Genomic DNA, 13,793 nt, shown 5'->3' with positions numbered 1-13,793 from the left:
TAATCCAATGTTCATGAAATGCTAGCATCAACATCCCTTGCCATCCTCACTCTAATACTCAGTCACCATGACACAATGTCTGCAAATCCTACCTTCTCCCTATTGATCAACAAGATTACTATGTGCTTCAATTCCCCCATCCTATAATTCATCTTAAATTGTATACATCTACATGTTCAGTAGAGATATAGAAAAAATATGATAATATCTTATAGGTTGTGGGATGGGTTCCATAGGGGTGTGGGAGGCACTGTGTTAAGTTCTAAGGCTTGGTCTGAGCTGCCATTTCACGGGAGTCAATTTGTGGGGATCTCAGGTAATCTGTTCTGTACAGCCAAAGGTTAATACTTCATGATTTCACTGGTAGAGAAGGATTATCCTCCAAAATGAAAACATTAATGGCAATCAATACTGAATATCACAATACCAAAAAATATTCAAATTTAATGTTAATATTCAATATATTTATGAACATGAAGTGTCACATATTTAGCACACATTTATTTCAACAATCCTGACAAACCACTTAGTCCCATCATGTTTTTATCTCCTTAATATTTAAAAAGACTGCATTATAAAAAAAAGTACATTATATATAAATATTTACAGAGATTTATTATCATGAACATCTTTAAGATCTTAAAGTTTGTGATGGAGACTTTTGGCAGACAGGTCACAACCACTATGGTGCCATGGACTGGTTTGGTGTGACGTGTGACCAATGTGCTATGTGTCACTGAATGTCAAAGTGCACATTCTACAGGACTCCTTGTCTGCAGAAACCTAAAGATAAAAACTGGCGGCAATCGGCTCTAAAGTCCACGGCAAGTTTTTCTTCTTTTTAACATAAATCCATAAAGCAGACTACTGAAATGCAGGGAACTGTCAGCAGATGAATTCTCATTGCATCGCTCAATGGAGGTATCTCACCTCACACTTAGCATAATGTAGGAGGAGGGGTGAGCAAATGGACCAACGCCTCTGAGCACTGACAATTTAGAGATATTAGGATGATATGAGCTCAGATATTGGCCTATCCATCACTTTGATATTCAGCACATTTCTCTGCTATGAAACTGAAGCAAATGCAATAATGAAGGAATGCTGATGCAGGGACTCAGCTTAGCATGAGGGTTCGCTACAGCTACGTACTATGTGTGCATTCTTACAGCGTAGGGGTTTTTTTTTTTAGACGCATCAAAATGAACTAACTCACAAAGATTTAAGTGACAGGAGGCAAAAAGCAGCATGTCTGCCTGTTGGATAATCTGTCAAAATAAAACAACACCATAAAACTGATCATGACCACAGTACAAACAGAAAATCTTTGACCAGTAATTTGCTCCCTGCTTTTGGTCATATCTGATGCCGATTCTCCTGCGATGTTAAAGAAAGTGTATGGGATCCGCATTGTCTGCTTGGGAAAGACAAACCCCGCCCCTTACCACGCCCACATAAAGCCCCACCCCTCCCCCTCGTGTGGACGGGCTTCTCCCTTGTCAAGTCTCAGGAATATGATACATCACATATATGAAGCAGAAGAAGGTCCGCCGCAGGGTACAGTCCACATGTGACCGGTGCATGGGTAGAATATATAATACGAGTTAGCAGTCCGTGCAGATGGAAATAAATGACTGGTGGGGTGGGGGGGTGGGGGAGCTGGATTCCATTTCTAGACATTCAGAAGATCCTTTCTTGCAGGAAGAGACTGTGTTGATTACTTTTGCCAAGATGATTTAAGATGAGGGACATTCCTCGTAGTCCAAGAGCTCTGAAACAGACACCAAAAGACAGCACAGTTGATTTCCCATCAAATGCTATTCCGCAGTAAGTACACTCAGAAGATTAAATTATTTAACATGTGGTTAATTAGCAGGTCCACGCTTTTCTAATTATGCGGAAGGAAGTAGCAGGGGACTTTTTTCTTTTTCTGAGGCGACAAAAAGTAGCACACCTAACTGAACTGAATACTCTCCTTTTCAAATGTGCTTGTAGGAGGAACAGTAATAAAACAGCACGGACTAACATCACGTGGCTGTAATTTCTCTCTGTACTGCCGAGGATGACTTACCTTGCCTGTGAGGGGTATGTGGAGGCTGCGTTAATTTTCAGTTTGGCGGGTGCTCCAGGGTCGTGTCAAACCACCGCGACCTTCGGCTCGCCCCACTTGACCCCTGCTGGGTGTGCCCCCTTGCCCCTGCCACAGCTCCGGTTTGGAAGCTGTTCTCTTGCTGACTGATTCAGTCTTGGAGATGCGATCGTAGGACCCCAGTTCAGCTGGTGACGGCCTTCTCCATGAACTGACTGGTGGGTCAGTCGTCTCTTCTAGTGCCTGAGATATATATATAAAAAAAACAACATTTAGTACAAAAACTGAAATGTAAACATGTTCCCACAGACAACATTAGGGAGAGTGTTTACATCAGATCCTACACGGGAAAACTTCACATACTTATGTTTTTTCTATGAGCACAACTTTAGGAACAATCACCTGACTTATTGACGAAACACTCCAAGGACATGAAAGTGAGAAAAAAGTCCCTTTAACATCACACCTAAATGATGTGCCCACAGCAGGGAAAGATGACAGGTCAACCGCACAACAGAAAAACTCCCTTCCTTTAACATCAGTCTTCATAAAGCCCCTAATTCGTAGGAGCACTCTGCAATTTGTTGTGAACAACACTTCCATTTGCATTAACCACCCTTAATGAAGCTTGGTCTCTGGAGCTGGCATAGAGGGCAAAAGGAAGTCCGCTACAAAGTAAAGGCTGCCCAATTGGCAGGGCGTTGGCAACTTCCTGTCTTTTGCAAACCCACAAAGGCTTGGGGGGGCAGGCGGTTAGCACTGAGTGACTGACCGACAATTCCTCTGAAATGAGCCTTGAATTCCCGTCTAAACGAGAAAGGACTGACGTGTACGTCTTATTATTTTGACTGACATGGATCCGCATGTGAGGAGGGACCAAAGGGGTCACAAGGAAGCACGTGGACTCAGACCGTTAAACCAGCCCTTGCTCGTCTTTCAGTTATACTAAAGCAAACAAGGAAACTTGCATTTGTAACTGATTACATGTCTTGTCATGTGTGATAAGGCGCACCCACAGTCAGCTATAAGTGAAAGTAAATTTCTTCTCTGGGGCCAGAGGGCAATGCTGTAGCCATTTTGCCTCAAGCCTATTGCATTAAGTTAAATTGCTTTTCGCAAATTAACAAGTCCTGCTCTGCATGTGTGCCCCCACCCCCCTTTAATAAATCTTCATTTTAGGAAATATTTCAGCAGGAAGTGTGTCTGAATGTAATAAATGCAGTAAAACAATTTTCTGTCCCAGAGGAAATGAGGACAGGAGAAATCTACTGTGAAGGCCAAGAGTTGAAATGCCTCTTACAAACTTGCTTTGTTCACTTTTCATGAAAAATATCTGATGATTGAATGTTGGAAGCTGCGAGTGGTTTTCTTCCAGCTCTCTTGACTGCTGGTTATTCTTAGTAGCTAATGATTTGAAATGGCAAATTACTGCTGGCTACACAGTCAGGGTTTTCTTTTTTTCCCCAAGTACGCCGAGAAAAATGTCACCACGCTAAATGTCCTGTTCCTCTTGCACATCCTCCTACTCTGCTCAAGATGGCATTCAGTGCTGTCACGAACACGATTTCCCATCTCATCTGCTGGAATGCTTAGACTGTGCATTTCTCTCCCGTTCTGGCCTTGCAAAATGGAGCCATTTCCACTTAGTTTACATTCAAAGGAATCAGACACCTTTGTACTGCGGTTGTTAAATATTTCAGCTGACAGCATGCACTCTTATCTAATCGGCCTGGAAATGGTTTCTTGTCACATTTCCATTGGGGGGGGGGGGGGGGGGGGATGCAGGGGTGTAATATCACTTAACATCACTTCACTTTCATTCATTTTTTTAAATTCTTTTTTTTTCCTGTGTGCTGTCTGCTCTGCTCATATACCCGACAAAGCTGAAAAGTTTTCATAAACAGAAGTGAACATGGAGCTCATCAATGAAGGAATCTGATGTGTTCTGGAAACTATTAAAGCAACAGCAAGGCCATGTCACTGTAAACCTTCCACCACTGTAACCCTTTATTATAATGGCAATTTCATGCCTGATCTCAGGATTCCTGAACAAAGAACGAGCAAAAACAGTTTGTTACACATTGGCCGAGAAGTTGAAAACAAGTTCTCTTTAGGCTAGTAAAGTGTTAGTGTTTAGTGTCTTTAGCATAAGTTGTGTCTTCTGCAGAGCTTACATATAAGCCTGGACCCCATTTAAGTGTGCCTCTAAAACAGTGGTTGAGATTTGAAGCTGTGGCGCTCCCATGTTTGAGGTTTTAAATCCCATAACTATCACTCTAAATGCTCATCCATAAACAGCTTGAAGGGTAAATTACCCAATCACATCTTTGAAACCCCTTGGGGAAAGTGGCAAACCACTCTGTTTTTTGGAAAGAACAGACCACGTGCGTGTGTGTGTGTGCTTCCTCATAACTAATGAATGGTATAAATGCCTGACCAATCAACACTTAGAGGGTAAGAGGGCGGAATATCGCGTCTGCACCTTTAGATGAATCAATCCATTCTTTGTCTGTGAAGGTTGATTGACAAGCAGTGGCTGATTTACGGTTTCTCTAAGGAAGGTAAATTCAGGAGGGATGTAGAGGGATTTCTGGAGAATACCTGAGGTTGTATTGGTGAAAGAACCATCATCGCTCACAGAAACATGGCACCAACTCTAGTTTTTCTCACTTCCAGTAGACCAGACTTTAACACTCATACAGTTCACTGACACATTCACACCTTTTGTATCACCTGGTGTTTTTCTGGGGTCCATTTTCAGGAGGGTTTCCTTTCAACACACACATGAGCATGTATCAAGTGACTGGTGAAAGGCACACTGACAATGCTTCTCTTGAGTAATTAATGATAAAAATGCTTTTGTGCAAAGCCAATTGCTAAACTGCATGTCTGTCATATGGGGAGACTCAAGGCCATAATCATGGTGCCATGATAGACAGCTTGCTCTGGGCCATTGAGTCGTTCACCTGATCACATGACGTGTCTCCTAGACCTCAGCCTGTCAGCCACTGCTTCGCACATGCTCAGTAAGGACTTTCTTGTTCCTGCTACATTCTCGGTCTCATCCACTTTTCTCCACGACAGCTGAACATCTGCATCTCTACAACATCTGTCCCTGCTCCTCCACGTCACCCTGCCCACACACCCCTTCACTGTCCTAAAATTCACTCCGGCCATGGGACAGTACTGTAGCCCTGATAGCGGAGCAGCGGGTGAAATACAGGCCCAGAGAGGGAAGGCTGGCCAGGGGATAATGGGAGCATGTGTAATCCCGCCGTTTCACCCCCTTTAAACCCCATTCCGGGCACCGTGACAGTTCCTGCCTAAGCCTCGTGCTGGATATTAGTCCAAAATAGTAAAAACATCAAAGAGGCAGGTGTGACATCACATGTGCTGGTGGGGGGAGGGGGTGGAGGGGTGAGGGAGGTTGGAGAAGGCTCTGTTTCAGATGATCTGCCAGTAATATCTCTAACACAGTAAAATTCACTTCCTTTAGTTTATTTTTCATAAATTTATTATTTGGAAATTGAAACAAAGACTAAAATTCTCACTCTGGAGTAGCGTTTGAGACACATACTATACATATTATATATATATATATATATATATATATATCCACATGTTACAGTAAAAGACCATAAAATACAAGATGCAATACAATACAATAATTTTATTTTGGCATGTTGACTGTAAAGTGCTGCAAAATGTATGAAAGGCACTATTTAAATAAAAATCCATTACATATTATGGGACACTGGATTATTCTATGGATACCCTGGGAGAATATCCATTTAATCCATGGAAACACTGTGAAAATCATGAGTCACTAACGCCTACCTGCATTTACAAGCACTTCTGGGTTGGCATATAACATTAATAAACTATCACTTCTCATTCTCACTCTTATTCTCTCATCCAGGGATATCATTAAATCACTGATTTATCACTTCTCTTTTGGCTGCTAATTAACATGCAGCTGAGTACTTATCGAAGTAATCAACCATTTTTCCCCCACACTCAGATATCCAGACCATTAAATACTTAGTCATCCCTCAATGAAACAACATCAAAGAACAATCTCAAGAGACATCTTAGTAAGACTTCTGCAGCACTTTCCCTGACGTCTCCAAGACGCAGATGTAACCCGAACCCGCAGGGATACCTTTACACTCCGGTGCCATCTCCCCTTTCACTCTCTCCCTCCCCAGCCTAAGAAAAAGCATCCTACAATACATCAGCATTTACAGCACCACAGCCTTCTCCCACCAGCACGATGCTCACGCATAAATTAGCAAACTGGAAATGCACGCTAAACAGCACAATCTACACGGAGAGGGGGAAAAAGGAAACATTTTCCATCAATCTGCACAAAAGAATGGATCCACAGTGGCTGAGGTGATTTATAAACACCCTGGCGACCGGTCAAGGGCAGCGTGAATAATTGAACAGAGAGATCAGAATTAGGGCCCCACAGGGTGTGCATTACAGGGCATTTAAAGGGGCTCACAGAGGAAAGAATGCAGAGCTTCAAATCACAAAGGCCGTAAAGGTGATGGTGGGCAGAAAAAGAATGACCATGCTCGCCTTATCCAAGGTGAGCAGCAATCCCCGCAGCTGAATGCATGCAATCTGTTTTATTCAGATCAGGGAAAAGGAATGCCCCCCCCGACAAAAAAAGAAGCATCTATGTTTTTGTAGTTAGAGAGGTCTCTAGGGAGGGCTCTGGGGAGTGTCAGAATGATTTAATTATTTATGTTGGAGGTTAATGAGAGGCAGGAAGATTGGTGGCCCGCGTGGGTTAAATACAGTGACAATAATTAGAGTGCTAACGGGATGCCACTCCTTTATTGGGCTAATTGCCAGCTCAGTCGGTGGACGAGGGCTCAAAGCAGAGCCCTGGGCCCATACTTTGTGTTTGTTTTGACTTTGAGGGGTAGGGGGGCAATAGGGACCTCCAGCTATTTACTGTGTAAATCTGTGTCCCCAGTGGTACAGCTCCAGGAGGAACAGGTCACGACCCACGACCTCCAGATCACCCTGACTAAGGGACTAATGGGCTCCTCCACGCCCCAGAGTAGGGGGGCTCTGCCCACATCCCATGCCCTCTGTACCATAATACTCAGATAACAGGGACACTGATCAGCACTGATGGTGTCTGTAAATATGTTTAAGAGAATGAGAACATACCTGTACGTGTGTGTGTCTTGATCTGTGTCTGTGTGTGTGTTTACATATGTGCATGAGTGTGCATGTTTGCATGTGTGTGAGTGTGAGTGTGCATGTGCATGCGCATGAGTGTGTGCATTAGTGCGTCAATGTGCACTAAGTGACTCTCTTATATCATTACTGACTCAAGGCCCTCCCTCAGTGCGGTCCGTACAGCAGCAGCCCCCAGGCGGCAGGCAATAACAAGCAGACCAACAGAGCCCACCTCCCGCGGAGACCAGGCTCTGGCCTCCACCTCACATCATTCCCAAGGTTAGAACAACCCACAGTGACCCCTCTGGGAGGCCCGAACTTCATTCTGCTCCCGTTGTCATGGCTCCAGCCCAGGCTTCAGGTACAGAGGACACCCAGCTGGGTCGGAAAGCACTTTGACCCCTGACCGGCGTTCACGATACTAACAACTGCGCTAGGAAACTGGTACATTTTAGACAGCCTGCCCTAACAACAGATCCTACCACCTCTTACAACTGGCATAACAAGTAAATCATGGGTACAATAATGAACATAAGTGCAGTCAGACAGCTGTACATGCATTAACATGCATGCAATGATTAGGATTAGAGACATCGATATGACAGGCATATTAGCTGGCCCATTAAAGCCGGAGCCAAGCCCCCTGAATAAGCAGTCATGCGTTTGGCGATTCCATGAGCTCCTGACATTGAGATTGTATATACTGCACTGACAATATCCTGGACCCCAACCCCCACCCACCAAATGTCAAACCATCCGCTGCAATATCCTGCCGCTACGAGGACTGCACTGAATTGTGGGAACTGGTCGCAGTCGGCTGGAGACCGGCTCCATGAAGGTGAACCTCCGAACAATCCCCCGCAGAAGCAACGCCTTCAATTACGACAGGAATAGAACACCGGCTTGGCGCACGCAGCAGGCCCCGGCGCAAAAACACAGGCAAGCGAGAGCTATTTTTCCCCTTGAGGTTTCTGCGACGTCTTTTCATTTTCCCTTCCCTTTCTTCTCGCTTCAGCTCTCTCTCTCTCTCTCTCCCTCTCGGATCGCGCTCTCGGAATGACCGTTTCTAGCGCGGCTCTGGCATTGGAAAAAAAGCCGAAATGCTTAAGATATTTTTGTGCTCCTTTACGGCTGGGCAGATGTGGCGGAGCCAATGGTAGCTGCATTAAAAAAAGTTATTTCGTTCAAAGAATTTCCCCCCCTTAATAATCAAAGGCCATTAGAACCTGCACGGAATTTTTCCTGCCAAATCGCGTCTGGTAATCCTTTACTTGGAAAGTGCTGGATATTTAGGAAATAAATGAATCCCATGCATTTTGGCTCTTTTTTAAAGAAGATTACAAGCACTCAACAATAATGTGGAAGGCATGATTTATATCATTTAGTCCTCAGAGACTAAACCGTTCCACTCACGAGCCTTTGATAAAGCACAACCGGACCAGGGGAGGAGCTGCCATGATCCACCTAATGGCTTGAGCCACCTCTGGTGTATTACACAGAGATCTGGTTTGTGGATACTGCGAGGGGAAAGTACAACTTTTTAATTAAAAGCATCATCAATGCACACATAGCGACATCCCATTCCCAACACATGGCCTGACTGAGTTTGGATTTTCTCTGGAGGAAAAACAGCAGAAAAAAAACAATGCTTGCAGCAGTCTGCCTCTAGTGAATACTTTGGTGCTTTCTCTGTCTACGTTAATTTGGAAAAGGGAAAAGGGCCTTAGAGATATTTACATTTCCCCGTAGAGCGTCTTGGCTTGTGACCTTACTCAGTAAATCGGCTGAAGTCGCCCCTTTGCAAGTTTTGCTCACAAACATGCGTCTCCGTATGTGGCAGAATGCTCTGATTTATCACTCAGCGTAGCTGCTAGCATATGCATTTTTTGCACAACACATCCACCTTTCTCCTCTGCAGTGATTTAGAGTGCATCTGCTTTTCAGTGCTCTTGCATCGATGTCTGCAGGAGTCTGGGGCGGAAAATTCATCTGACATTTCCTCATCAGTAGAACCCCTTAGTGACGGAGGAACCCTGCCCAGCAAAGCCCTGCACCTCTTTAAGACAGGGGTTCACTTACAGCAAGGGAAGGGGGAAAACACCCCTGCACTCGCTTGTTTCCAATAAAAGAAGTAAAAGAACTAAGAATAGTTTGGTTACAAACTCAAATGGTGTCTCCTCGCCAAAGCTCCAGATGTGCTACTTGAAAACAATACCCCGTGACATCCAATATAAACAGAACCTTATGACTGTCAATCTGCAATGCTGGATGCCAGTACTAGGAAAATACATTATATTAATGCAGTTAAATATCTAGATGTATTACTTTGCCAGTGCCTCAAGCATGATCAGAAAGCAAAGTCTCTTGTAAGCATATAGTGACCATAGTAAATAGTAATACTTCATGCTGCAACTGCTTTTAAAATCTGCCATCATTTCTTTCCCCAGGACAACAATTCTCTAAGACTACTTCCCTGCTTCCTCCTCAGGCTAACCAGATCATACTGCAGAATGCTACATTTACAGTGTCTTCCTTCCTGTTTCCCCAAGCCACGTCAAGCTTGATTCTCTCATCTATTCTTTGATAGAGAGAAAATAATTAAAAATAAACTGGCCAGGTGATATAACTCTTCTTCTATTGTCAGTCCTTTCAAAGCAATTGACATGCCAGCGTGTACTTCATGCTAAGATGCAAGGGCTGCTTTTCACCCTGGCAGCTGAAACGGTTGATGGTTTTAAGGGTTTTGTGGGCTCTGTTTCGGAGATTTTACTCACTGTGGACTGCGGCCGGTTCCAGGGCTGCAGTTCCTGGGCGCAGACGGGCTCGTGGGGGATGCTCCTCCGGTATCCGCCCTCCATGGGGGACAGGGAGCTCTTACTCCTGCGGATGGGGTCTGGAATCTCCTTGGTGGTCACCACGCTGTTGATCCTGCGCATGTACACCTCCGCCGGGCTGGGCTTGCCGGTCCGCGTGGTCGTCGTGGTCTCCTCCGCGTCCAGGACTGTGGTGGCCCGGTACGCCCTCCACGTGGTGGCCGACTCCGCCTCGTCCTCCGAGCCGTCCGTCCGCGCCCCCTGGCCGATCTCGTCCACCGAGGCGGCCCCCTTGTTCCTCCAGGTGCTCCTCACGGTCACGTTGCGCATCTCCGGGAGGCAGTCGTCACGGCAACCGGGATGCGGCTGGCGGCGGTGGCTCCTCCAGCTGGTGACCGTGGTGGTGCTGCTGCTGCTGCTGCTCTCGAACCCGGATTCCGTGTCATTGTTGAGGTCAAAGGTCGTCTCTGGGGATTTCAGGGTGAAGCTGCTCCGAGACACCAGCTGGGCCTCCACGCGGGACATCTCCACGCCCGGCAGCTCGTCATCGGCGGCCTCCTGGGAAGGCCGGAGCGTGATCTCGCTCTTGGGTATCGAGATCTCGTATGGGATGGAGACACTGCTACGGTGATCGCTGGGGGTGATGACGATGTTGCTGGTGGAGGTGTGACGCTCCCGCGGCGGCTCGCTCGACACGCTGCTGCTGCGGCTGCTGGTCCTGGAGGAGCTGGGGTCGTTGGGCGCTGGGTAGATGGTAATGCTGCTGGTCATCTTACTCGTTAGGACCGGCTTGGTGGAGATCTTGGGCTTGCCGTTGGGAGCAAGCGGCTCCGACCCGCCTCCCGACATCATCACCTCCTTTCTGTCGATCTCCACAATGGCCGGCTTGATGACCGCCTTGGACTGCAGCGCTTCCCGCGGGCTGCAGACGCGGCGGATTTCGATGCCCGAGGGCGTGTGGGTGGGCTCCCGTGACCCGCCCTCGGCCACCAAGGGCCTCTGCTGCTCCTCGTCAAAGGAGCTCCTCGTCGACGAGCCCTCTGAGTGAGAGTCCTGCAAGCGGGTGTATCTGGGATACTTTGAAGCAGTGGGCCTGCCACTCAAAGCTGTCACTTCAGGCACGGGTTCCGGCTCTCCTGCCGAGCGCCTGGACCCTGTGGATTCAGTCTCTGAGGCCGAGGAGTGCCCCTCGGAACCAAGATCGCTGGCCACCAGTGGAGCCACATGAGACCTGTAGGCGATGTAGGACCCGTTAGCCTTGGAGAGGTTACACTCTGCGGAGGACTCCGGTGATGGATCCAGCTGCTCCTGGTCAGATGCGTCCTTCTCAGGGGCTGTCACATCCACAGCCTTGCTTGAACTTTCTGGCAGCATGTCTGAATTGTTGGACTCGCTGTCACTGCCCACGTACAACCTCGAGAACTTCTCGACCCGGCTCTTCTTGCTGTCATTCTCATTGGGTTTCACAGACGTTTTCCAGGACTTTTGATCATTAGCTGCCGGAGGGTAGCGGCTAAGGACCGAGGGCTTCTTGCTATCACTTGTGGGTGCACATGAAGAGGTGTAGCTGGCACCCGTTGTTTTCTCCTCCAGCACTCTCCCTCTCTCCTTCACCCCTGTATCTACCACAGGAGCACCTGTTTTCACCCCTCTTCTGCTCTTATGTGCTGGGCTGAGAGCCCTCCTGACAGATTTCGGTGAGCTTTCCTCAGAATTGCTCAGGTCTTTGCTCCTCAGCTTAGTTTCTTTTCTCTGCTGAGGGGAGAGCTCTCTGGCTTTGTACTTGGACACTGGAGGGTCAGCGGCTACGCTCCTGTACTTGGGCTTCTCCTGTCTGAACCCACCTCGTACATTGATCTCCTCATTCTCCGCTTTGCCGTTCTCGAGAATCTTCGCTCCATCACCACCACTGCCGACACCCAGCTGCATCTTAAGCTGCTCCACCTGGTCATTCAGAGCCTTGCTGCGGTTCCTCTCCAGCTGGAACTTCTCCAGCAGCTCTACATTCTTTGACTCTGTGTTTTTTAGGTCCTCCTCCACCAGTTCCAGCTGCTTCAAACGATTTTTTAACCTCTCGACCTCCTGGGTGAGGTCTTTCACCTTGTTGTCCTCTTGGCCATCTGAGCTGTTCTTCTCGTTCTCAGACTTATTCCTCAGGCCCACTTCGTCAGCCAGCTTGAGCAGGTCCAGGCTCTTCTTCCGCATGCCCAACTTATTGGTTAGGCCAGGCGACAGGTCATCCTCGATGCGGAGGTCGCTGGTCTCTGAGGACCGCTCCTGGAGGTTGGAGGCATTCCTGCTTTGGTCGGCTATGTTCAGCCTGTTGTTGCGCTCCAGCTTCTCGGTCAGCTCCCGGATGAGCTTCTCGTCCTCCCTCTGCTTCTCCAGCAATCTCTTGCGTTCGCCCACAAAAGCTTGCGTGAGGGCCTTGAGCCTCTCCATCTCCACCGTGAGGGCCTGCTCTGCCCTGTCCAGCCTGCTCTCTGAGGCATCCACCTCCTTCATCCGGGCCTTGAGGGCCTCCAGTTCCGAGGAGAGCTTCCTGGTGAGGTTCTTCTCTTCGTTAAGGCTGAGACACAGCTGGGTGCAGTCCGACTTGCTCTTGCTGAAGGCCTCCTCCAGCTTTTCCAGCTCAGCCATCCTACCCTGCAGGCGCTCGATCTCCGACTTCAGCTCTTTGGTCTGGTTCTCCTCCTCCTCCAGCTTCTCGCGCACCAGCCGGCACAGGTCCTCCGCCTTGCGCACCTCCTCATCCTTGCCTTCAATCTTCAGCACCCGCTTGCGCAGCAAGTCGACTTCATTCAGCAAGGGGGAGCTGCTGCCCTCAGCCTGGATGATCTTGTCCTGCAGGTCCAGAAGCTCGTCCTCTGATTTCTGGAGCTTGTTGGTGGCCTCTTCCAGCTCGTCCAGGCGGCGCGCCAGGCTCTGCAGCTTGTGCCGCAGGTGGCGGTTCGTGGTGTCCTTGTAGTCCGTCATTGCTGGGTGGTGGTTATTGTTTTCTTTTTATTTATTTAAAAGATACACTTGATAACCATCTGTTGAAGCCCACATTTGCCTGGTGGTGCTGGGTCAAGCCTGGTTCAAGTCCTGTGTCACCAGCCACTAGTTTTTTTAATTGTTTTATGTGTTAGGCTCTTGAGAATAAGTCCACACTTGAGGTGCTCTATACCCTCAACTGGCCTTCCTCCCTCTTCCTCCAAGTTAAAAAAAATAAACTTTACTTCTCCACCTTAGTTGCTTTCTCTAGCGCTGTTGGTCCAGGTGGGATGCCATCATCTGTAATGGGAAAATACAAAGGAGAGAAAATTATGATGCTGTAGCTACAGTAACATGGAAACATGTCTATTGATTTCATAATTTAACCCTCATACCAGTCATGGGTGCATGCAGGCTCACAAAAAAACAGGAAAGCATGTAACAAGTTGCCACAAACTTCTCTGAACGCATTGGGCGTTGTGGTATGTGTGACAGCTACTTGTACAGTCATGTGAAGTCCCAATTCGGCTGTAACTACAATCTCTGCTGAGTCTTACAAGGGTAAAGTCTTTACGTTCCAAAGAACACATGATAACATGGCATACTTTAACACCCAGATCCATAATTTACATTCATCCATATTATTCCATTCCACTTCGCACCGAACACACACACCCAAAGACCAAGCCTGCCAACCTGCTTAGCAGCTGCCATTT

At 47.4% G+C, this 13,793-nt stretch overlaps 1 protein-coding gene across 2 annotated transcripts in view; it reads right to left on the bottom strand.

Moving 5' to 3' along the window:
* Positions 1 to 695: 695 nt before the first annotated feature.
* The window catches only part of luzp1 (leucine zipper protein 1), a 48,513-nt gene continuing 35,415 nt past the window's right edge, over positions 696 to 13,793 (bottom strand). For both annotated transcript variants that reach the window (XM_036542033.1, XM_036542034.1), the window contains 3 exons: positions 10,063 to 13,377; positions 2,072 to 2,332; positions 696 to 1,771 (listed from right to left, as the gene is read on the bottom strand). In XM_036542033.1, coding sequence (XP_036397926.1) covers positions 2,102 to 2,332; positions 10,063 to 13,077 — 3,246 coding nt within the window. In that variant the 5' untranslated portion in view covers positions 13,078 to 13,377 and the 3' untranslated portion in view covers positions 696 to 1,771; positions 2,072 to 2,101. The remainder of the gene's footprint in view (positions 1,772 to 2,071; positions 2,333 to 10,062; positions 13,378 to 13,793) is intronic.

Source organism: Megalops cyprinoides, chromosome 12 (genome assembly GCF_013368585.1).
Source record: "Megalops cyprinoides isolate fMegCyp1 chromosome 12, fMegCyp1.pri, whole genome shotgun sequence".
Lineage (NCBI taxonomy): Eukaryota > Metazoa > Chordata > Actinopteri > Elopiformes > Megalopidae > Megalops > Megalops cyprinoides.
The sequence above is the reverse complement of the archived record's forward strand: the minus strand, read 5'-3'. Positions and strand labels throughout refer to the sequence as shown.